The sequence below is a fragment of the Podarcis melisellensis genome (assembly GCF_964234715.1).
Source record: "Podarcis melisellensis genome assembly, chromosome: 14".
In the NCBI taxonomy this organism is placed as follows: Eukaryota; Metazoa; Chordata; class Lepidosauria; order Squamata; family Lacertidae; genus Podarcis; species Podarcis melisellensis.
Genome location: NC_138546.1, coordinates 15720506 through 15743688, shown reverse-complemented (window position 1 = coordinate 15743688; position 23183 = coordinate 15720506). Strand labels below are relative to the sequence as shown.

The 23183-nt window shown below is 46.4% G+C and overlaps 2 protein-coding genes across 6 annotated transcripts; both read left to right on the top strand.

Moving 5' to 3' along the window:
* Positions 1-4936: 4936 nt before the first annotated feature.
* LOC309356556 (uncharacterized protein) lies at positions 4937-9556 on the top strand. The gene is made up of 7 exons (XM_081888098.1): positions 4937-5079; positions 5436-5544; positions 5972-6092; positions 6752-6841; positions 7763-7849; positions 8176-8286; positions 9472-9556. Exons 1-7 carry the CDS (start codon positions 5027-5029, stop codon positions 9537-9539), a joined length of 639 nt encoding a protein of 212 aa, XP_081744224.1. The 5' UTR covers positions 4937-5026; the 3' UTR covers positions 9540-9556.
* On the top strand, positions 9536-19633 carry IGFALS (insulin like growth factor binding protein acid labile subunit). 5 transcript variants are annotated; one of them, XM_081888006.1, is made up of 3 exons: positions 15488-15721; positions 16006-16479; positions 17722-19633. In XM_081888006.1, exons 2-3 carry the CDS (start codon positions 16464-16466, stop codon positions 19515-19517), a joined length of 1812 nt encoding a protein of 603 aa, XP_081744132.1. In that variant the 5' UTR covers positions 15488-15721; positions 16006-16463; the 3' UTR covers positions 19518-19633. The 5 variants fall into 5 exon arrangements, with proteins under 5 accessions (XP_081744135.1, XP_081744134.1, XP_081744132.1 ...); XM_081888009.1 differs by lacking the exons at positions 15488-15721; positions 16006-16479 and adding an exon at positions 9536-9556; XM_081888008.1 differs by lacking the exons at positions 15488-15721; positions 16006-16479 and adding an exon at positions 10730-10940.
* The last annotated feature ends 3550 nt before the right edge of the window (positions 19634-23183 follow it).

The window sequence follows — 23183 nt, the reverse complement described above, 5'->3', positions numbered from 1 at the left end:
AGATGAGTACATGCAAGAACCAGGCAGGAAAGCCTGCTGTCAAATAGGCAAGCCACCATTCAGTTTAACAGGCAGCTTGCTTTTTCAGCAATGAGAGCTATTGCAAAGGAAGCTCTGTCTGCATGATGTAGCTCCCCATTTGTGTGCATCTCTTTGGATCCTGGCACTAGGACAAAGGGGCAAAGGCCATAGTGACCTAGTGAGCAACTGGTTGCTTGTGGTATTGATGCAACAGCTTATATCATCAGGTTCATATGCTATAGCTGTGCTTCACAAACTTTTTGAAGTGGGGACCTACCTGTAAACTTTTAGAGCTTTTGTGGGCACCCACTTATAAACTAATTCCACCTTTTGTGCCCTATTTTCTCTCTGATTTTTCCAATCGTAAATTCAGTTCTCCATGTTTCCACATTGGTTGCAAATTTTCCCCACACCCTGCAAAAAAATTCACCAACATTTTAATGTGATCTCCTCCCAAAATGAACATGTTTGCATGCAACTTTGCCTAATAAACATTTTTTTTTTGCAACTCAGTGTTCCCTAATAATGCATTTTTGAATGTTTTTTTCATGAACACACCCATATGTATGCAAACTTTACCCTAGTGTATGCATTTTTGTACACATGGCAGGAGAACTGTATTGCAAAATTCAGAGAAGTGTAAATTTCTTAGGATGGCTTAGTTTTGGTTCATGTATTGTTTCAGAAAGTGAGAATTAGGTATATCCGGCCTTAAATGCGAAGCAAATCAAATTTCTCTCCTTTCCCTACTTTTGACTCACAGTTTGAGAAGCACTTTGCTACAGCTAGTAAGCAAAAGCTTATATCATCAGATTCATCTATTACAGGTGGCGCTGTGGGTTAAAGCCTCAGCGCCTAGGACTTGCTGATCGAAAGGTCGGCGGTTCGAATCCTGCTGCGGGGTGCGCTCCCGCTGCTCGGTCCCAGCGCCTGCCAACCTAGCAGTTCGAAAGCACCTCCGGGTGCAAGTAGATAGATAGGGACCGCTTACCAGCGGGAAGGTAAACGGCGTTTCCGTGTGCAGCTCTGGCTCGCCAGAGCAGCGATGTCACACTGGCCATGTGACCCGGAAGTGTCTCCGGACAGCGCTGGCCCCTGGCCTCTTAAGTGAGATGGGCGCACAACCCCAGAGTCTGTCAAGACTGGCCCGTACGGGCAGGGGTACCTTTACCTTTACCTTTTGAGAAGCACTTTGCTACAGCTAGTAAGCAAAAGCTTATATCATCAGATTCATCTATTACCTTCCTTGGTTTAGAACGTGCCACAGTTAAGCCAGTTTGTTTCTATGGTGCCTCAGATCTTTTCCTCATCATATTGCTACAGTCTGACTGGGCTACTCTTGGCCAATTGACAGACTGCCTGTAAATATAGCTGAAAATTGACAATATTGTGCGATGTTGCAGTGCACAAATATTTCACGCTTAGTGTGCTATCCAAGCCACTGGAGCATGTGCAATGAGGAACACCCCCCCCCAACCAAATCCTTTCAGGTGTATGATAACCAGTGCAGAACTTTCTTCTACAAAATCATTAAGGGATCATGAAATGTTTGTAATAAAAGTATTTATTTTTTAGAGTAGGAATGCGTGATATTTTCTGTGCATTTCAGAATAGAGCTTTATTATAAAACATTTCTAAATAATGGTTTGCTTTTGATCATATGTTCTGAGATGTGCCGCCTGTTGTACAATATTTACCACTTGTATGTGAACCTGGTATTTGTGAAAAGGGGTTATATATATATATTGTATATATATAAAATTGCTTGGGTATCTTTTGTGCACTTGATAATTTTTTGTAACACAATCTCTTTAAAATATCTTTATCTTTAACAGATGACTTGGTCCTGTGACTGTCACTGCTAGGGTAGTCTATTTCAGCGCAGATTTGCAATGTTTATAGAAGTGCTAAAGATGTCCTATTTGCTTCAGTTGCAGATACATTGCGTTCACATGTTTCTTTGTCCTGGTTTCTTTATTTTTGAGAGTGACCCACTTATGGGAACTTGAGGATCTCCCTGCTTTGGCAACTTTTGCCATCTGGAATGTATATTTTGGAGCCTCAATTGCTGCAGAAGCTGCTGTGGCAGAAATTCCATTTTCTCCTGTTGTGCGTTAATACATTCTCATGAGTCAGTGCTGTGAAGCTGAAAGGTGGAAAAAGAGTACACGTGGATCAGCCCAGGCCCCACTAACAGCAAAGAATGCCAGAGAACTCTGACAAAAACAGAATTGGAATCAGAAATTGCCACTGTTCTCTTACTCATCCCATGTCTGGAACGGAAATCCTTCCAGTACAGAAGACTGGTATTCCTTGTTGCTGTTTCAGTCCGCAAATGGCACATACTTGATTATGCCCCTGTCCCCATCTGCATTTCCTTTACATTGAAATGATCAGGGTAAAATGACATACAGGGAACTCCCAATTTACGTGGGCGTTACGTTCCCCAGGCACTGTGTGTTTAAGTGAAATAGCATATATTTGAAACACCATTGACAAAGCCTGCACCCCCCCCCCGCTTCTGCCCCTTTTTTGTGACTTTTGGGGTCACTTCTGGGTTCAGAGCAATCGCGCACATATCAGGTTGCTGCCTGTTGTGACAATATATAACTTACATAGTTTACCTAATTATGTAAATTAAGTAAGTTATGTAATTTTGCCCCAGCAGGTGTTGTTCTGGGCAGAAGACGAACAGCAGTGGAATGGAATGAATGAATGAATGGATGGATGGAATAGAAAATGATGCCTTCTTCCATCCCTACTGTTCTTGATTTAACTGTACATAGGCTGTCAGTGTAATCCCAAGTTAACTACTATTCCATATCTTTCTGGATGAGCAAACGCTTTAATGAGGGGAGGCTAATGCATGGCAGTATTAAATGTCACATTTTGAAAATCAAAATGGAACTGCACTGTCATATTGATGAGAAATCATCGTTGCCAGTTCTATCCCTACTTGTTCCTTTCAAACAAGTACGCTGAACTAAAAAATTACAAAGATGATGTAAACTACGATTTCAGCCTGTATATTCCCGTTGAGGGAAAATCCATTTTTTCAGCTCAGAGAGACTCAACGCTGCAACACATTTTGCAGTGTATTCAATGGGATTAAGTTGCGACAAATCTCAGCAGATATCTTATTTAACTGCATCTTGATGTTCGAAAGGCATTCTGCTCTGGTGTTGCCTGCAGCGCAGTGCAGAATGTGTATGAACTAATGTGTACATTTTGGCTAAACATCTGGCAAATACCATGATAATTACAAGGAGGGATTCAATAATGAAAGTACAGTGACCTGTAATGGTGACATGTATGAAACCAGGAAACCAGCATTTTTACATTTTAAGTTTTGCACATGATGCAATTTAAAAAGACCCAGAGCCTTAAACAAGTGACAATGGGAAGAACCAAAGTATTGCTACTTCTACTGCCAAGGAGCACACCCTTTAATTATAGGGGGGGGGGATTGCAAGTTCTCCATCATGCCCCCACCTCAAGTTTTCTCCATGGACATTTTTTGTTTTAAATTGAAGATGTATATATTTTTGAAGTTGCTTTTGTTTTGGTGTCTAGCAATACAGATTCCTTTAGTTGGTTGTGAAACTGAGCTAATAAGTGCAAATCCCCATGTAAGGAGTGGCACGTCTCTTTCTTTATCTCATTGTATTGCTTGCAGTAGAAATCGTGCTTGGCATGATAGGTGTCTCTTCTTTTCATAGAAACAATTACGTCTTAGCATCTCACTTTATGGGGAAAAAAGAGAAAACGGATACCAATTTGTACAGGCCTCTTCATTTTAAATACTAGATTAAAAGGAAAAATAAACATATTATGGCCAGCAGAGCATCCTGTGGTGTGTTGCCTTTGTAAAAGAAACCAAGATGCCTTTGTATTTGCTGTTTGCACCCCTAAAATCAATTCCATATGTTGATTTTTTTTGCCATGTTTTGCACATTGTACTGTATATACGTATTGCATACTGTATTTTTATATGTGTAGTACCTTCAAGCATAAATTTTGTACATAGTGGCAATATTGTAGCTAAGGAGAAGATGTTTATCTCGGCAATTTTGCAATTTGTGTGTCAAAATAAACAAGTTAATATATGTGGTTGTCATCTGTGGAACTTGCTTGGCAATACCCATCCCTTAAAACGTGGTGCCCCAACTGCCCTATGAGGAAAGATGACCAGATGACCGTGAGGCTTTTCAGTTTAGAGGAAACGCGAGTAAAAGGAGACATGATAAAGGTGTATAAAAGGATACATGGTGTAGACTAAGTGGATAAATTTCCCCCCTCCCTCGTAACATTTGAAGCTGAATGTTGAAAGAGACAAAATACTTCTTAATGCATAGTTAAACAATGGAATTTGCTCCCACAGGAGGCAGTAATGACTTGGATATCTTTAAAAGAGGATGAGGCTATCAGTGGCTACAAGCTGGGATAGAAATGTTCGACTTTCACTGTCAGATGCATGATACCTCTGAATGCCAGTTGCTGGGGCTCACAAACAGGGAGAGCTCTTGTGCTCAGGTCCTGCCTGTGGGTTCATCTGGTTGGCCTCTGTGAGAACAGGATGGTAGAACATGGGCCACTGGCAGCAGACTTATATTATTATGAAATGGAGAGAATGGGAATAGAAGCAACTAGCATCACATGACTGGGAAAAAGGAGTCTGGAAAACTACTCCCCAGATACTCAACTCCTGGCAGGATTTAACTTTCTGTCCAAGGTGCTCATGGGTTGCTTGTATAAATTCATCAGATTCTGGTGGAATTTATGGAGACAGAAGAAAATGGGAATAAACCTGGCCTCATGGGAGCAGCTGTCTAAAAATAAATAAGGGGTTTCCACTAATCCCAATTTCAAGTCAAAGCCTATGCTGTTACCTCACCTGTTGACATCACAGAGATGCTTACATGGTCCAGGCATTTCTCTTTGTCTCCAGTGCTCCTGAGCTAAAGGGAGAGTGGGTGTCCTTGAGAGAGAGGAGTTGCTTTTCGCGATGGAGGTGACTAGGTATCAGTTCTCTAGGTCAGCCAACAGTTCTGAGGAAAGGTAAATAGATAACCTTGGGGATGGAGTGAGGCAGGAAGGGGAGATGGAAAATCAAGGTGTCATTCAATATTGATTGGTGGCAGCTGAAAGCTGTGTCTTGCTCAAACTTCAAAAGTTGAAGGTAATTAAAATACGGGGTTTGGATGTAATGGGAAAGATGATACATTCTGTCAAAAGGTGCTCCTTATGGAAGGGAACAGAGCATTGGCCACGCTGGCTGAGGCTGATGGGAGTTATCTAGCAACAACCCTAAAGGAGAGGGACCCAATGTTCCCTGTATTCACAGCTGCGATTCTCGTGAAGCATGTTTTATTTGGGAATCTGATACATTCACCAACCAACTGCTTTTGTTCCAGGGTCCTTGCTCACTACAGTGAGGTGTCGTTATTGCTGGAAGGGCGGTCGGATTTTCCAGAAGAGCTGAAAGGCACCAAAAAGGGAATGTTGTACCTCACCCAGTACAAAGTAAGAGGGCTTGAGGAGTGAGGCAGGCTGGCCATTATCTAATAAGAGAGTTCATAGCACCTCCCTCGCCGTTGGTAGGTGAACCTCTGACATCGCCTTGAGCTTGGGAGTCCCAGACCACAGCGTGAGGCACCCACCTCAGGCTGCTGGTTTTCGGTGTCATTGAAGCACAGAACGTTTTAATTATGGATGACTGAATGAATAGTTTATTGTTCTTTGGCCGTGGAGGCCTATCACATAAACACCCTCACACTAATGCACACATCCCAAAGCACCTGTAAGCATCAAAATAAGTGCGCATACTATATATCCCTGCCCATATTCTCCTTGCGGAAATGGAGAAGGGGCAATTTTTGAGCTGCTTCACCTTTAGTTCCTTGCAACACTCCTCACTGCTTTTTGAATGGCTTCTTGATTGCTTCCCTAGATGATCTTCCAGCACAAAGATAAGGGATCCACCATCATTCGTTTCCCGCTGCAGCTCCTAGGTGATTGTGTCCTAGAGGAAGAGTCGGGCTCCAAGCCCCAGCATATCAAAGGAACCCTGAGTATGTATCACCACCTTGAGTCTATCGGCTGCTGTGTATGATAGTTCTCAAAATGAGAGAGAACTCCCTTTGATGGGTTATTATAGGAACGGAGCAAGCTGCCATATACTGAATCAGACCATTGATCTATTTAGCTCAGAATTCTTCAACATAATTCATTGCAGGCCTTATTGTCTTTGCAAGGTAGAATCATAGCTTTTTACCACTTTGGGAGAAAAAATATATATTGGCGCAGATTACAACACAGGGGCCGCTGTGGTCTAAACCACTGAGCCCCTTAGTCTTGCTGATCAGAAGGTTGGCAGTTCGAATCTCTGCAATGGGGTGAGCTCCCTTTGCAGTGTCCCAGCTCCTGCCAACCTAGCAGTTCAAAAGCACGCCAGTGCAAGTAGATAAATAGGTACTGCTGTAGCAGGAAGGTAAACGGCATATCCATTTTCTCTGCTTTCCGTCACGGTGTGGCATTGCACCAGAAGTGGTTTAGTCATGCTGGCCACAGAAAAGCTGTCAGTGGACAAACGCCGGCTCCCTCGGCCTGAAAGCGAGATAAGCGCCACAACCCCATAGTCACCTTTGACTGGACTTAACCATCCAGGGGTCCTTTACCTTTTACCTTTACAACATGAGCCCAATGTCTTACTGTAGCCTTTTCTCCCTAGCATCCACCCAAGGGGTCCTTGTCTTCAAATTTACCTTCCAGTACGGAGCGTCTGATTGCCTAAACACAATAAAGGGTCTGATTGATGCAGGTGAGGAACTAGATTGAAAGGCCCTTCCTTTGTTGGATATCAAAGGCCCACTCCTTCCTCTCTGTCCCATTTAAAAGGCAGGGGCCACCAACTGGAGAGAGCATTTGGTCAAAAGGCAGGACAGTTTTATGTCAGGATGTGCCTTTAATTGGGAATTGGGTCCATTGCAACAGAGGTGTGGAACCTTTTGCAGCCCGAGCTTTCTTTCATTGGTTACTCCAGGTGCTACATTCCAGTGGTGGGTGGGGCAAGAGGGGGAAAGTGGGTGGAGCAATAGATGTGACTCTCAGCTTTGTAAAATAGTCCACAATCCAGCCACACAAATGTGAGAAATTATTATTTGTTATATCTGCTTTGATTTTTTTTAAAAATGATTTTATCCTTGCTTTTTAAAAAAAAAAATTAAATCATGGTTCTTTGTGTGTTTGTTTCTGTGTATTTTAGTCATGATTTATATAGAATCGAGAGAGCCAGTGTGGTGTAGTGGTTAAGAGCAGTAGTCTCGTAATCTGGGGAACCGGGTTCGAGTCCCCACTCCTCCACATGCAGCTGCTGGGTGACCTTGGGCCAGTCACACTTCTCTGAAGTCTCTCAGCCCCACTCACCTCACAGAGTGTTTGTTGTGGGGGAGGAAGGGAAAGGAGATTGTTAGCCACTTTGAGACTCCTTAAAGGGAGTGAAAGGCGGGATATCAAATCCAAACTCCTCCTCCTCCTCCTCTTCTTCTTCTTCTTCTTCTTCTTCTTCTTCTTCTTCTTCACTGCTTGGGGAATTGTTTAGCAAGGAGTTTATCAATTTTTCAAATGAAACAAAGATGCATACAAAATGCATACAAGTGTTGCGTGTGTGCTTGTGAATCTATATATCTATATCTATATCAGACGTGCTTTTCTCTCTCCCGCCTTTTTGTTAATCTAACAGACATACTGAGAGAAGGGACGAACCTCCAAGAATACCCCACTGCTTCCATCTATACCTATGCCTACCCCTCTGCACCCCGGGCAGCCCGTAAGTGCACCAATGGTCTCCTTTGGATAGTGTGTGCAAGTTGGCCTACTAAGGAAGCTCAGACTCCCGGCCTCTTAATGCACAGCTGAAAAGCAGATGGGCTCTCAACTGACTTTGTTATCAAATCCAGTGCTGTGCTACAGCTACTGCTGCTGCTGTTTAACTAGGGCTGGCAATGGTAGTTTGTTCAGGGCGCTGAGAGTTGCCGGGAGACCCCTGTCCCCCTCACAGAGCGGCAACTGTTTCCTCCTTTAATTCATAGACTTTATGTATGCTGTGTGTTCCTGATCCCAGTTTTCAATAGGTGCCTGTCCTTCTCTCCACAGGTTCTCTCAGCATGCTCCCCCTGTGGCCTCCCCCTTACCCTGGCCCACCAGACCTCCCCCCTCCCTATTCCGAAGTGGAAGGAACGTCTCCAAGAGGGAGCAGGGGCTCAGGTAAAATCAGCTGGCCCAGCGCTAGCTCCTGGCATCCATGGGCAGTTGCCGGGCAGGGCCCACTAGTCAGGGCTGAATTAAGACATTTAAGGCCCTTAAAAGGTTTTGGTGCCCCCATATGTACAGTATCTAATTCAAACTGGTGGAAGGCTGGTTAATCCAGCCTTCCACCAGTACGAGCGCTTATGCCAGCCCTTCCTTGTTGGGCTGCTGAATCTACAAGCCTCCATTTTAATTCCCTGCAAATGCTCCAATGTTGGCTGCTCCAGGGCATTGTGGGGAATTAAAATGGCAGCTCCCAGACATCCTTGGAGTACAAGGGCTGCCACACCACCAGTTCCAGGTAAGCCTAAGGAGCTCCACCAGGGGGCACTCTCAACCAAGAGCTGCCTTGTAAAGCAGCATATCATAGGTCTGGGCTGGGGAACCTGTGGTCCTCTAGAGGCCACTGGACTCCAGCTACCACCATCCCTGATTTCTGGCCATGCTAGCTAGGGCTGATGGAGTCTCAACATCACCCAGCAGGCCACAGGTTCCTCATCCCTGTCAACTGTGCTCATGTCCTTCAACCTTGCCACATCTTTGGTTCTGGAAATGTTCTCTGCCAGAGGAATTGAACGTGAAATAGTTTATTAGAACTATGTAGAACAGGTCTTCTCTCCTTCAGTGACTTTCTCCCTCAGCTTCCAGCCCTGCTGCTTAACCTCCTAAACTAGATATAGGAGGTGCCCTTAAAGGTATACTCACGTTTATCCTTACACCTGAAAATCATAGTTCTTCACTCGGCACAGTATAGCAGCAGAGTGACCAAAGAGGCTGCAGACTCCTCTCTGGCAATTTGAACATTTGCATAGTTTGGCCAGCCATGTTGTACAAACCAAGGCTGTGTACCATACATTTAAAGCACCCCCCAAAGACTCATGGGAATGGTAGTTTAACCCCAATTAGATGCAATTCTCAGCATCTTTGAAAAAACTACAGTTCCCAGGATTCTTTGTTGTGGGGAAGGAAATGTGTTTTAAATGAACACAAGTCAAGGTCAGGACTGGTCTGGCTGCTTTGAGCCATTCTGGGCCTAGAGGGCAGAACAGGATATGAATTAAGTGAAGGAATAACCTTTTTTTTTTAAAGTGGCATAGGGGAGCATTGGATGATGTGGATATTTTCTCTCCCTCCCTCCTACAGAGATCCACGGGGGCTGCTGTCACTGCAGAGGACAAAGGATCCAGGATCATGTTAACAGGCAGGACTGAGGAACAAGTGCATAAATGTACTTTTCTTTAAAATTGTATCCGGTTTTTAACTTTTATCTTTTTATTTCCTCTTCCAAGATTTCCTGGTAGGCCAGCGATTCTGCTGGGCAAGCAACCAAGGGTTTCCAAACATAAGAACTTAAAAACAGAAGAATAGACATGCTAGATCAGGCCAGTGGCCCACCAAGTCCACCATCCTGGTCTCCCTACCAGATGCCCCCATGAGAAGCCCACAAGCGGGACCTGAGCACAACAGGATTCCCCCCTGAGTGATTCCCAGATGCTCTGTCTCTGACAGTGGAGGCAGGACTGTGGAGGCAAGTCCGGCAGTCATGACTCGGGCTTCATCCACCAAATCTTTGGATTTGTTTTATGGAATGTCTATGCTGCAGTGATTTGGAGCCTGTAAATATAAAGAAAGAAGAACACAAGGGCTGGCATAAAAAAAAAACACAAACACCACAGCTTTAATTTGGAGAGTGACTCCAAAGGTTGCACAAGTGCCACACTCCCCTCTTATCTGTGACTTGAGCAGACCCAGCACCTCAGCTCTGTGTCCCTTTTTATACTTTGCGTCCTGATTGCAGCATCTGGGCTTGATGAGGCATGTGACCCTCACCTGTTCCAAGCCAAATCCAGCTGAGGAATCACACACCTTCTCCCAGAGCTAGCAAGCCCCACCTGGCCAGCTAGGGAGCTGGGCTGTGGACCATTGCCTGCCTCAGCCTCTCTACGCCTCAGAGCCTGCCGTGTTTGTGTCTGGCTCTGGTGATGGGTCTGCTGCTCTGGTTCCTGTGCACTGACCCCCAGCCCCTTGTCATCTTCCGTCACCCTGTGAGTACTTCCTACACCAACCTCTCCTTCCCCACCCCCAGCTTGCCCCGGTGTGTCCAAGCTGGGATCCTCTTCCTCATTTTCCTCCTCCCCATTGTCCTGCCAGTTCATGACCCTTAGAAAGGTTTGCCTTTAAATGTGAACTGAATTCAATTTCTCTCCCCTCCCCCACCCCTATGTGGTCCATGTGTGCAGACACAGTAGGAGATCCGGCAACAAAATGTTCCTTGTCTCTCACCCAGGGCCAGCGCAGGGTGAGGCCACAACCTCAAACGTGGAAGCCCCTGAGGTGGTGTTCCTCCACCACTGATTTCAGGAGATGTTGCCAAAACCACGTGGCATTTTGAGGAGCTTGTGAGATCTCACCCCTCTCGCCTGAAGTGGCGAAACGGGATGCAGTGCCCCCGCTTCCACTGATAGGATGACAAGGTGCCACCTTCCTCTACCTTCTGCCTATGTTTGTTTGTGGAGTTGGCATTTGCATCCCCGGCCCAACGCTGGCCAGAAAGTTCAGGTAGTCACAAGGACGCCTGTTCTCGCCAAAAGTTGGCGTCTCCTCTTGCCAAGGTAAATTTTGCATTGGACAATCATTATCTAATCTGATTGGAGTGCAACACATTCTGTTCATACAAACAATTTCTTAGAAGAAACTAACTGCAAGTTGCGTTATGGATGGCAGTACCCCAAAATGTCTAAAACGCTACGCATTCCTCACTTCCCCAATCAGGTTGAAGTTCTAGGGGTGGAAGTACCTGGGTTTGCCTTGGCTTTTGAGGAGAGATCACTGTAGGCTTGTGGTGTTTTGTAAACAAAATAAATACGTATTAGAAAATGTACAAGTAGAGAAGAACTGAAGGCAAGCAACATAAGCAGGCGGTAGACCTCTTGCTTCACATCAGATCTTCCTTGGGAGAGGTATATAACACCCAGATGAGGCTAGCTGAAAAGGTCTTAGTAGTTGCTCCCAGACTTTGGAATACCTTTCCTAGAGAGGCTAGACTGGCTTCCTCCTCCTTGTTCTTCCACCGACAAGTGAAGACTATTGTATTCCTGCAGGCTTTTGGGAACTGGAAAGGGCTTTAAACAGTGCTGCACTGTTTTTAATATCTGTATTTTAACTGGGCTTTTTTTCTATTGCTTTAATTTTATTATAGTTTAATTACTCTTTAGCTATTATCTTTTTCTTTTTTTAGCTTTCTGTGTTTTATTCATGCTCATTTTAATTTTTGTGAGTTTCCTGGAGTCCCAGTTCTGGGAGAAAGTTGGGATATAAAATAAATATGATAAAAATAACAGTAGTCCATTAAGGCAAATGAGGTGCTGCCCCACCAAAATTCAGCCAGCCCCCACTTCCCTGTCTTCTTACTTACAACTAATCAGGGGAGGCTCTGCCTGTCGTTGGCTCTCACTCCACCCATTGGTCTCCCTATCTTTTGCCCTACGAATCCCAATGGGCACTACATCCGAGGATGCTTCCATCCTTTAGCTCACAGCTCTCTCTCTCTCTCTGTCTTGCTGTTACATCGCAGCTGATTTGTCCATTACTTCACACATGCACTCCTACCTTCTCTAAACTCCAATGGCTTTTTTTCATTTAAAGCCTCCCAGACTTATTTATCCTTATTCTGAGGTTGCTTTTGAGGGCAAAAACCAGTGTGGTGTAGTGGTTAGTGTGTTGGACTAGGACTTGGGAAACCAGAGCTCAGATCCCCGGTCTGCCATGAAGCTCAGTGGGTGATCTTGGGCCAGTCACTGTCTCTCAGCCTAGCCTACTTCGCAGGGTTCTTGTGAGGATGAATTGAGGAGGAAGAGAACCATGCATGCCTCCTTGAGCTCCTTGGAGGAAATGTTGGGGTATCAATGCAATCCTTTGCTTGGCATCCGTCTGTCTCAGGAGACAACGGAGAAGTCAAACTGTTGGCAGGTTGCAGCGCCTGCTGTGGTCGTAGAGACCAATGTAGGAGAGACATGTTTTGTTGCAGCTGGGGCGGACAAAGGCAGACAGCTAAGCTGCTGCAGATGAGCGCCCATACCTTACGCCAATCAAGTTGAGCTTATAGCTTGTAACTGCTGCCTCCTGCCTTGTTTTTGCTGAAGTTACCTCTCCGGGATACAAGCTCGGGCAGTGTGTATGGAGGTCTTGAGCTGCTTAGACGGCAATAAGGAAATATATATATATATTTTGAATTATATATTGCATTTCCGCCTCAAGGAACCCTGGGCAGCAAACAGGTACAATGATTAAAAACAAACAGAGATTAAAAACATTCTAAAAAGTTTAAAACATTCTAAAAACAATAACAATTTTAAAAGAATCTATAAGCGGTTGCAGATTTTAAACATTCTAAAAGCAATTACATTTAAAAGCATTCTTCCAGGCAGCGATTATGAGGGGGTTGCCTGGTCGGGATGGTTGAAATTTCTCAAGAGTAAACAGAGAGAGTTTTGACCAATGATGGCTGCTGAAGCCTTCAGGGCCAAAAAGCTGTGTTGGGTTGAAAACTGCTGGAAGTCTGTTTCCCAGAAATGCGCATCATTAAAATGCGCTATCAGGAAATTTTGGCTACCCAGCAAAACAACAAACAGAACCCTGCTCCGCCTTGCAACAGATTCAGTCAATTCCTGTGTTCTTTCATCTGGGAAAGGGAGCAAAACTGTTCTTTCTTAACACTCTCATTCCTGCCTTAATTCAGGTGTTCTTTTGGGATGCAGATGAACTTGTGTGTCACTTTTGAGGCAATAGAAATGAGAGAAGGAGCCTTTTCCACAAAAGCTTCCCCTGCTGCAATTATGGAGTACATTTCTAGGATGCTTTGGGGGAAGAAGCCATGACCGTTTGCAGTGGTATGATACTGCTTTAAATCTATAGTCCAAATGAGGCCAATATCATGCTCTGGTCTGACACTGGGTAAGAGAAAGAGGTAACAATGGTCAGATGTTGCAGGACCTCAGATAGCTCCAGGTGAGCAAGACTGGGGCCTCTTCACCCTCACCCGCTTGTGGAGAACTTCAGAGCCTTAAAGGGCTGAACCCTGTGGCCAGGTAAAAGGTAAAGGGGCCCCTGACCATTAGGTCCAGTCGTGGCCGACTCTGGGGTTGCGACGCTCATCTCGCTTTATTGGCCGAGGGAGCCGGCGTACAGCTTCCGGGTCATGTGGCCAGCATGACTAAGCCACTTCTGGCGAACCAGAGCAGCGCACGGAAACGCCGTTTACCTTCCCGCCAGAGTGGTACCTATTTATCTACTTGCACTTTGACATGCTTTTGAACTGCTAGGTTGGCAGGAGAAGGGACCGAGCAATGGGAGCTCACCCTGTGATGTACTGCGGGAGGCATCTCATTCCTCAGGCTCAGGGGAAGGTGCCTGTGAGGGTCCAGGTTCTGGTGGTCTGCAAGGTTCTGGGTGCTCCCATCCAACATCCTCAGGTGCAGTGGGTATTCTGATCCTCAGCAGGTCAATTCAGAGATCCAGCTTCTTAGCTGCCACATCTACAGCAGCGTTTTTCAAACTCGGGTCGCAAGCTGTTGGACTACAACTCCCATCATGCCTAGCTAGCAGGACAAATGGTCAGGGATGATGGGAATTTAAAAGGCTGCTTTAAAGAGATGGGGCTGATAATGTTATGTATAGCGTTCCTACCCTGTATTTTAGCTAGAAAGGCTGTCAAAGCAGCTTAAAAAGGTCTGTGACTGGATTGTAGCCTACTGTACAAAAAGTAGAATCGGATCCATTTTCTGCCCACTTTTTGTTCTGGCTCTGACCCCCACAGCCATGTGGCCCCCAGAAAGCTTCCTATGAAGAAATGAGGTCCTTGCAGTGAATAGGATGCCTGGCCTCTGCTACAAAGGATCCAGGCATTTGTCCCGTTTGAAAAACACTTTCCAACATACATGTATGTGGGCGTTCTTAGTATGAGCACCCATGGTTTTCTTTTTTGTCATTCCTAACGAAATTCCAGCTTCTGTTTTTTCTTGGCTCGAAGGTCTCTGCTGAGTCAGGTCTTTTTTTAGAGCTTTGGCTGATTACGACTTGTGTCAATATTTACTTAGCGCCTGTCCGATTGTGTGCCTTTCCCATTTCTCCTTTTTGATCTATAATTTCCAAGAACAGAATGCTAAAATAGAGTGTTCTGTGTCTGTGTGTCCATGTGTGTGTGTGTGTGTGTGTGTGTGTGCACTTGGGGAGAATCTAAGTTATATAGAGGAGAAATATAGGCTGTGTGTGCGCGCGCATGTGTGAAGGGTTGAAAAGCCCAGCGCTCAGGACAAGGGTGTTCCCCGCATACCCATCTGCCTTTTCTCTTGGGGCTCCATTCTTTCCCAAATGTGTCCAAGCATTTTTCTCCAGTCGGACAATGTTTAAAGAGCTTTATCCAAGCAAATAGAGAACACTGTGGCTCTATATCCTGGACTGGGCCTTGTTCTCCTTTGCCAGGTACTGCTCATTATCAACAAATAATTTTGCCCCAGCCTTGCAAATGCTTCAACCAGGAGAGGGGGGACTTTTTTTCAGCCCAAGGGCCACATTCACTCACGGGAAACCTTCTGGGAGCCACATTGATCACTACAGCACACAGAAAAGGACCTTTGGCAAAGTCCAGAGGGGGAAAAAAAAGAAATCTTGACAACTCTTTACTGAGCAAACTGAATGAAAACAGTGTATAATTTGATGAGAAAGGAACAGAGAGTGTTTTGTTTTTCTTAGCCCAGGCTTTACACATAGCTGGAAGGCATGCAACAGAAACATACAGAGGAAAAACTTCCTCAGAACTATGCAGCTAATCGGAACTCATGCTACCACAGTGAAGATCAAGCCACTCTCTGCCTGGCTGCCAAGCAACACCTCCACAATACATCCTTGGTTGGCATGATTTAATATTAACAGAAATAACCCTTAAATTGCCCATTGAATGATCCCTACTGTTGGACTTCCATCAAGGACAAGTGGGGTTATGGCTTGGAATAAAGAGGAAGTCTCCCCCCCCTCCATGCCATTTTGAATAGGTGCAAGATTCTACACTAGGGTGTTTCTGTAGTTTGGATTTAACACAGTCCTCCTCTCTTCACCCTGGAACTTGCAGCTTCCAAATGGGAAGCTAAGCTCCAGTTCCCAACACTCTGCAGAGTGCAGGTCCCCCTATCAGCAGACAGCATTCTTGGGTAGCTTCTAGTTCCCAGGTGGCAGTGACACCTGCCCTGGGATGGGCAAAGGGACTTGAGTCAAAGGGCTGAATCTGGGAGCTCCCCACCATGTCAGCTTTCCGCAATACTCCTCCTCCTGGTGTAGCATGGCTCCAGGATGTTGTAGAGAAACCAGTTTCAGCCTGGAAGGCTGCTCAAAAAGGAGCGTGGCTTTCAGGGTGAAAAAGTTCCCCCACCTTTGCCGTAAGTTGGCAGCTTGGTGCTGGAGGTCTCAGCTGACGCCTTGAATTCTCGGCCAAAGAAGCAATGGTTAGCCTCCAGTTTGGGAAACTGTAGCTTCTTTACAGATCTAGCTCCAACCATAAGCAAAACAGACAGGTCCCCTTCATGGAAGGGCCATAGCCCAGTGCTTTGTTTGCAGAAGGTCCCATGTTCAAACCCCAGCATCTCCAAGGAAAAACTAGGAGGTGGCAGAATTGGGGGCAGAAAGGAAGGCCTCTGTCTTGGAAAGCTACAACCAGTCAGATTAGATAACACAGTGTTAGATGTCCCATAGTGTGACACCTCCTTCTATCCTCCCTATAGACTGGGTCATCAGGGTTATTCCTCTGTGCAAGAGCTGGCCATCAAGGAGAGCCAAGGGCCCATCTAGTGGCCAGTCACATGCTTCTGGGAATCCTACAATCAGCGCGTGAGGGCAATAGCCCTTTCCTGTTTTAGTGTTGCAGCAAGCGCTAAAATCCAGGCTGTGTCACCAATGCAAACGTAATGGTATTCCTAAACCGGTGATGGACTGGTTAAAAGCAGCTTGTCCCTAGACTGCTGGACAAGCGTCAAGGCGGTTGCTGCTGTATTGCTACATTAGCAGCAGGCGGGGAAATGCAAAGAGCAGAACTTGCCTGAGGTGGCTGGGCGGACCTTTGCCTCCCCAGACGTTCACCAGCAAGCATGAGGATGAACAAAGGTAAGGGGAGAATGTTGTGTTTTCCAACAATTCCTTTCTGTGTGTTTCTTTAGAGCTGTGGAAGGGAGGTCTCCAAATGAGTGCAAGTCAGCCTCCCTGCCTCCTCCTCCTCCCCAGCTTGGAAGAGCAGGTGGGCTGTTGTGATGAGCGAGAGAATCAAAATGATCAAGGGGCTCGAGGGGCGTCTGTAACAATCTGGGACTTTTTAGTTTGGCAGACAAAGTAAGGAACGGTATGAGAAAGGTGTACAAAGGTGTATGAGAAAGGTATGTGGAGAAAATGGAGAGAGAAACGTTTTTCTGCCTCTCTCGTAATGCTAGAATTCGGGAATGTTCAGCGGAGTTGAACGGTTGGGAGGTTCAGACAGACAAAGTCCTTCTTTGCACAGCACACAGTTAGACTGTGAAATTTGCTCCTACAGGATGCAGGGATGGCCAGCAAATTGGATGGCTTTAAAATAAGTCTAGACAAATTTATGGAGGAGATGGCTGTCACTGGCTACTACTGGAGGAAGTATGCCTCTGAGTGCTGGTTGCTGGAAATCAGAAAGAGAGCAAGCGAGAGCGGGAAGGAGAACTTTTGTGCTCAGGTTCTGCTTTTGGGCTTCTGATAAGGGTTTCGTTGACCCCTAGACTAGATGGATGCTGGACTAGGTGGGCCTTAGTTCTGATCCGGAAGGGTTCTTCTTCTTTCCTTATGACTGGTCATCCTAACACACAGAGAAATAGCAGCTGATGACCTAAGGATAGAAGGAACTCTCTCTTTGAGGTGAACCACATAGGCCTTTGGCTCTGAATCACCTGTATTCAAATCTTGTGATATACCCACAAGAATGTAAGAAAATCCCTTCTGGATCTAACCCAAGGCCCATCTAGACCAGTTTCCTGTTCTCACGGTTGCCAACCAGATTTCTAAGGGAAGCCTCCAAGCAGTACCTGAGGGTGGCAGCAGTCTCCCCAGTTTAGATTCCCAGCAGCTGGCATTCAGAAGCACCAGGCTGCCCCAAGGCATTTTGGCACCTGAGGCAAACCACAACATGCCACTCCCCACCAGGGAAGAAGGGGTGAGTGAAGATCTACACCTGGGGAAATCAAATCACCTGATGGCTGCAGGAGAATCAAAGGATGTTGCTGGAGGGAAAGAAGCCACACTCAGGGCTGTCCAATGATTTTTTGGGGTGTTACACCAGCACAGCTTGCTTTTTCCCTGGTTTGAGAGCTTCTGTCACTATCTGTCCCACAGGATCAGTGTTGGCGTTGACTCTCATTTGGCTGTTGGCAGCGAGGTCTCAGCCCCTCGAAATGGGGGCCACCAACGAACAGGCCAGCCCCGAAAAGCAGAAGTGTCCCAGCCTGTGTGGTTGCAGTTACGACGAACGCAATGATGAGCTGAGTGTCTACTGCAGCTTGCGAAACCTCACCAGCCTTCCTGAAGACGTGCCCAGGGTCGTGAGGATGTTGTGGCTGGAGGGAAACAACTTCACTTCCTTGCCAGCTCTTGCTTTCAGGAACCTCTCCAGCCTGGAATTCCTCAACCTTCAGGGCAGCCACCTGTCAAGCATCGAACAGCATGCCTTCCATGGTTTGGAGGAACTCTACTCCTTGCTCCTCCAACACAACCGGCTGAAGTCGCTGGCACCCAACATCTTCCTCCATCTGCAGAACCTGGTTTCCCTGCATCTCAACAACAACCAGTTTAGCAAGATTGAGGAAGGCGTGTTTGCTGGGCTCTCCAATCTCTGGTACTTGAACCTCGGATGGAACTCCCTGGTGGTCCTGCCGGACAAAGTGTTTCACGATCTACCCAACCTGCGGGAACTGATCCTGGCTGGGAACAAGCTCCACTATCTCCAGCACCAGCTCTTCTACAGCCTCAGTGAGTTGAAAGAGCTGGACCTGAGTGGGAATTCCCTGAAGGGCATCAAGGGCAACATCTTCACGAAGCTGCAGAAGCTGCAGAAGCTTTACCTCAGTCAGAACCAAATCAATGCCATCGCCCCACGGGCTTTCATGGGCATGAAGTCTCTGCGATGGTTAGACTTGTCCCACAACCGCCTCACCATGCTTTTTGAAGACACGTTTGCAGGCCTTTCAAGCCTGCATGTGTTGCGCCTCTCCAACAATTCCATTGCCAGTCTGAGGCCAAGGACCTTCAAAGACCTCCAGTACTTGGAGGAGCTGCAGCTGGGGAACAACAAGCTCAGAAGCCTGCCGGAAAGGGCCTTCGACAAGCTGAGTCAACTGGAGGTTCTCACACTCAACAACAACCATATCCAAGAGATCAGGGCTGGGGCTTTCCTTGGTCTTTCCAACATGGCTGTGATGAACCTCTCTGGGAACTGCCTTAAGACCCTCCCAGATTTTACCTTCAGGGGACTCAGCCAGCTGAACAGCCTCCACTTGGAAAACAGCTGCCTCAGCAGGATAAGGCCACAGATGTTCTCCGACCTTTCCAGCCTCCGGAGGCTCTTCTTGAGACACAACGCCATCTCAGAAATGGAGGACCACAGCCTGAGCGATTTGCATGAGCTCCTTGATCTGGACCTCAGGCACAACCAGCTGAGCAGCCTCTCCCCAAACCAGTTTGCAGGCCTCCGGAACTTAGAGTACCTCCTCCTGTCCTCCAACCAACTGCTAGACATCTCTCCTGAAGCCTTCACTCCACTTCTGCGCCTCTCCTGGCTTGACCTCTCCAGCAACTGTTTACAGGCCCTGGAGAGTGACATCTTCCGCTCCTTCCCCAGGCTGGGATATCTGAACATCGGGAACAATTCACTCAGAACCTTCTCGGTGGATTGGCTGAGCCCTTCGCTCGTCCAACTGTGGCTGGAAGGGAACAAGTGGCAATGCAACTGCTCTCTGAAAGGTCTTAGAAACTTTGCCCTGCAGCACCCCAGTGTTGTCTTGCGGTACACACAGTCCATCACAGAAGGAGATGCTCCTGTATATACTTATAACAACATCACTTGCCTTAGCCCTGGGGAGGTAGCAGGACTTGATCTTCGGGACATCCAAGACACCCATTTTGCCGATTGCTAAATACTGGTACTTTTTACTTGGTTTCCCCTGCCCCCCCAAAAAAGCGCTTTCTGTATAGTTGGTGTCAGCATGCTCTTCTGGACCCCATGATTTGACTAAATGCATCTCTTGCAGGGGTGGCCCTCAGCCTGATTTTATACGGCCCTTGGGCCTTTGCAAGCGATCAATGAAGACTCCTGGCAAGAGAGGACTGTCCTTCCACTGGTGGGAAGAGAAGAGAGGGAGGTGACAGAAAGAAAGAAAAGAGGGTGGCTCCATTTTAACTCTTTCCTTTCTCCACTACCAGTTTTGGCCCCACTCACAGCGGCCCCTAATGGATTGCCCCAAGGGAAGGCGTCCCTCAACAGAAAAAGGTTGCTCAATGCTCATCCCTGATCTATTGGGAAAGGGGGGGTACAGTCCCACATCTGTGCCTTTCAACACCCCCTTTCCCCTTACTTTCTAGACACGCTATCCCCTGGAAGGGGCAGCCTGTGGGGCGGGTGGGAAGATTTTTATAAGGTTTCCATTTCAGCAGGCAGTCTCAGGTGTGGGTGGGTGTGTTTCCTCCCCCAGCACTATTAGGACAGTTACAGGTAGGTAGCTGTGTTGGTCTGCCGTAGTCAAAACAAAATTTAAAAAATGCATTCCAAACCAACTAAGCTTGTTATTGGTATGAGCTTTCGTGGGCATGCTTCTTGGTATCTGAAGAAGTGTGCATGCCCCCGAAAGCTCATACCAATAACAAACTTAGTTGGTCTCTAAGGTGCTACTGGAAGGAATTTTTTTTATTTTGCTTCGACTATTAGGACATTTATCCTCCTCTGGCACCTTCAGAACTGCACTCCTGACCACAAGAGCCTGACACAATGTACTTGGCATGCTCAATTCCAAGTTGAGCAACCAAACGGGTTCAGCAGATGCAGGAAACGCCACGATGTGGCAGGTGCTCCATGTGGCAATATATACCCATTAGGCTTGGCACCAGCAGGTGTCACCCTTGGGCAATTGCCAGGGCCCTGAGGTCTTAGCAGGGCCCACTTCTGATATTGCCTGCCCTGGGTCCCTAATAATGATCACTGCAGAGTCTCTAGTGTTCAGATATTGGAGCCTGCAATGTAGTACTGCTTTGGGGCGTCCTGTGGAATTGAAATGGTGCCTCTCAGCCCCACAAGGGGTGCCACCTGGTGCTGGTCAAAGCACGATTGCAACCTGCTGCTGTTTTTGCTGACAGGTACGCATGTCAGGGGGAGGCTCCGATGCAGGAGCAAGATCCAATACATATAGAAATGTAGGAAGCTGCCTTACCCTGAACCCAGACCATTAGCCCATCTAGCTCAGTATTGTCCACACTGACTGGCAGCAGCTCTCCACAGAGTTCCAGGCAGGGGTCTGGAGATGCCAGAGGTTGGACCCAAGACCTTCTGCATGCATAGCAGATGCTCTGTGACTGTGCTAGGATGGATATGGTGTCAAAATCCCCATGGGAGCTTTTTGGCAGCTTCCCCATGGATGCCACATACTCTTATAAACTGCAACAGGTTAATAAACTTTCAGCTATGGCAGAGCCTTTTGGTTTTTCTGATGATGCTTTGTCTAAATAGGAACCACGAGATATGAGCCATGGCTGTAATGTAGGTAAGTAGATAAAACAGAGCTTCTTTGAAACTTCTTGTGCCTGAAGAAACTAAATCAATGAGTAACACCAACAACATAAATACTGTGTTGTAAAAATGCAGAGGCCAATCACAATTCATTTCTCCATCTCACCCAGGCAGAATCTCTGGAGAGAAAGCAAAAGGCACATGAAAGATTGTCACATTATGTTCAGACATCTCATTCAATTGGTGTGAATTCTGTTTACGAATACACAATCTGTAGGCAGTATGACTCTGAAGGCCAGTTGTTGGGAACTGCAAGTGGGAAGAGTGCACTCAGGTCCTGCTTATAGAATTGCAGAGTCGGAAGGGACCCTGGGGGTCATCTAGTCCAACCCCCCCACAATCTTTTGCCCAACATGGTGCTCAAACCCACGACCCTGAGTGCTTGTGGGCTTTCCAGTGGGGGAGCTGGTTGGCCCCTGTAAGAACAGGATGTTGGGCTAGATGGGCCTTTGGCCTGATCCAGCAGGGCTCTTACGTTCTTAACGGAGCTTGCAGATAACTTCCTTCTGGATTTGCATCCAGAGAGGCATAGATTCCCCTCCCTTAGATCAGCCACATTTTTGCAACAGCCTTTAAACAAGAAAATCGTGACCTCAAGCAGATGCTGACCATGGGACCCTCCTCTCCAGGCAGACATGCTATCACCTCAATTGCACTGGACAGATGCAATAAAATGTTTAGTGCTTGGGAACCAGTCATGGCCAATCAAAATTCAGAAGATTTTTTATTTTTTTATCTCATTGACCTACAGTTCTAATCTGTTAGATGATACCATTCTAGATAGTCTAAGAAGTGCTGGTTGTGGAATTTCTGCTCTGGGGAATTTGTGGCTATCAAAATTGTGCAATTAAGATTTTATTTTTTCTGGTTGAGACTGCCGATTGATCTTATTGATTCAGAGACTGGAAATATCTCACACCTAATAGTGAACTCGGATGATGAGCGTTGACAGAAATAAAGCTAAAACAGGCCTCACTGAGTCATGAGTATCTGCCTACTTATAGGAGCCCCAAGATTTGCAAAAGTACAGGGGGGGGATGCTTAAAATAAATACATCTCCAACAAAAAAGAAGCAGAAGCAGCTCAATCACCATGGAATATTGAATATCAGTTGTAAAGTCAGGAGAGGAAAATAACAATAAATATCTCATTGACCTGCAGTTATAATCTGTTATTGATTATGTCATTCGAAATAGTCCAAGAAGTACTGGTTGTGGAATTCTGCTCTGGGGAATTGTAGTTATAAAAATTGTGCAATTAGATTTTATTTTTTTCTGGTTGAGATTGCTGATTGATCTAAAATAAAGTCAGGAGAGTAAAATAACAATCAAGTGGAGAGAGGAAGATTGGATTGCCCTACCAGGTGGTTGGAATTTGGGAGCCCAATGTACTAAAGGGAACAAGTGTAGAGATCCCCAAACTTGGACCTATACAGATGCAACATGTGGGAGGTGAGAATGGTGCAGAGCAGGTGAGGGCCCTTGGAGCTTCTTCATTAGCCCAGCAACCTTTCCTGCTCACCCATCTACTAAGGCTTGGGGATAAAAATCCCTCCGATTGGAGCATGGCATGTGTGCATAAAGGATTGTGCGGTGGCCACCCCCTCGCTACCAGCTCTGGCCAAGCTCACTTGAGCCACACTCCCTGCCGGTGATCGGTCCCTGGATGTTTAGCAACAAGGTAACGCAGAACTTCAGGCAGCTGCTGAAATTATGGCACAAAAGTATGGGGGACCCTTATTTTATACGTTATTCTAAATAATATAGATTGACTGCTCAGAAAAATCTCTAAACGATGCATCTCTAAGCAGCAACAGCGTATTCCCTAACTCCCATCACTTGACAACCCCTAATTTTAGGCAAATGGCAGGACCTACAAATCCAAATTGTGTTGGACACATACACACAAAAGCTAAGGCTGCTGGGGACCCCCAGTGCCATCTGCCCCCCCCACTAATGCAAGCACTGATATAGACAGGGTTCTTTGGGTCCCCTCATATGCTGCCAGACACCAGGGATGATGG

Bases quoted from the DNA above. Each gene is read 5' to 3' on its own strand.
- LOC309356556 (XM_081888098.1), top strand. From the start codon at position 5,027: ATGGAGGTGACTAGGTATCAGTTCTCTAGGTCAGCCAACAGTTCTGAG. The intron at 5,080-5,435 runs GTAAATAGATAA...CTTTTGTTCCAG, and splicing joins GCCAACAGTTCTGAGGAAAG to GGTCCTTGCTCACTACAGTG. The intron at 5,545-5,971 runs GTAAGAGGGCTT...TTGCTTCCCTAG, and splicing joins TGTACCTCACCCAGTACAAA to ATGATCTTCCAGCACAAAGA.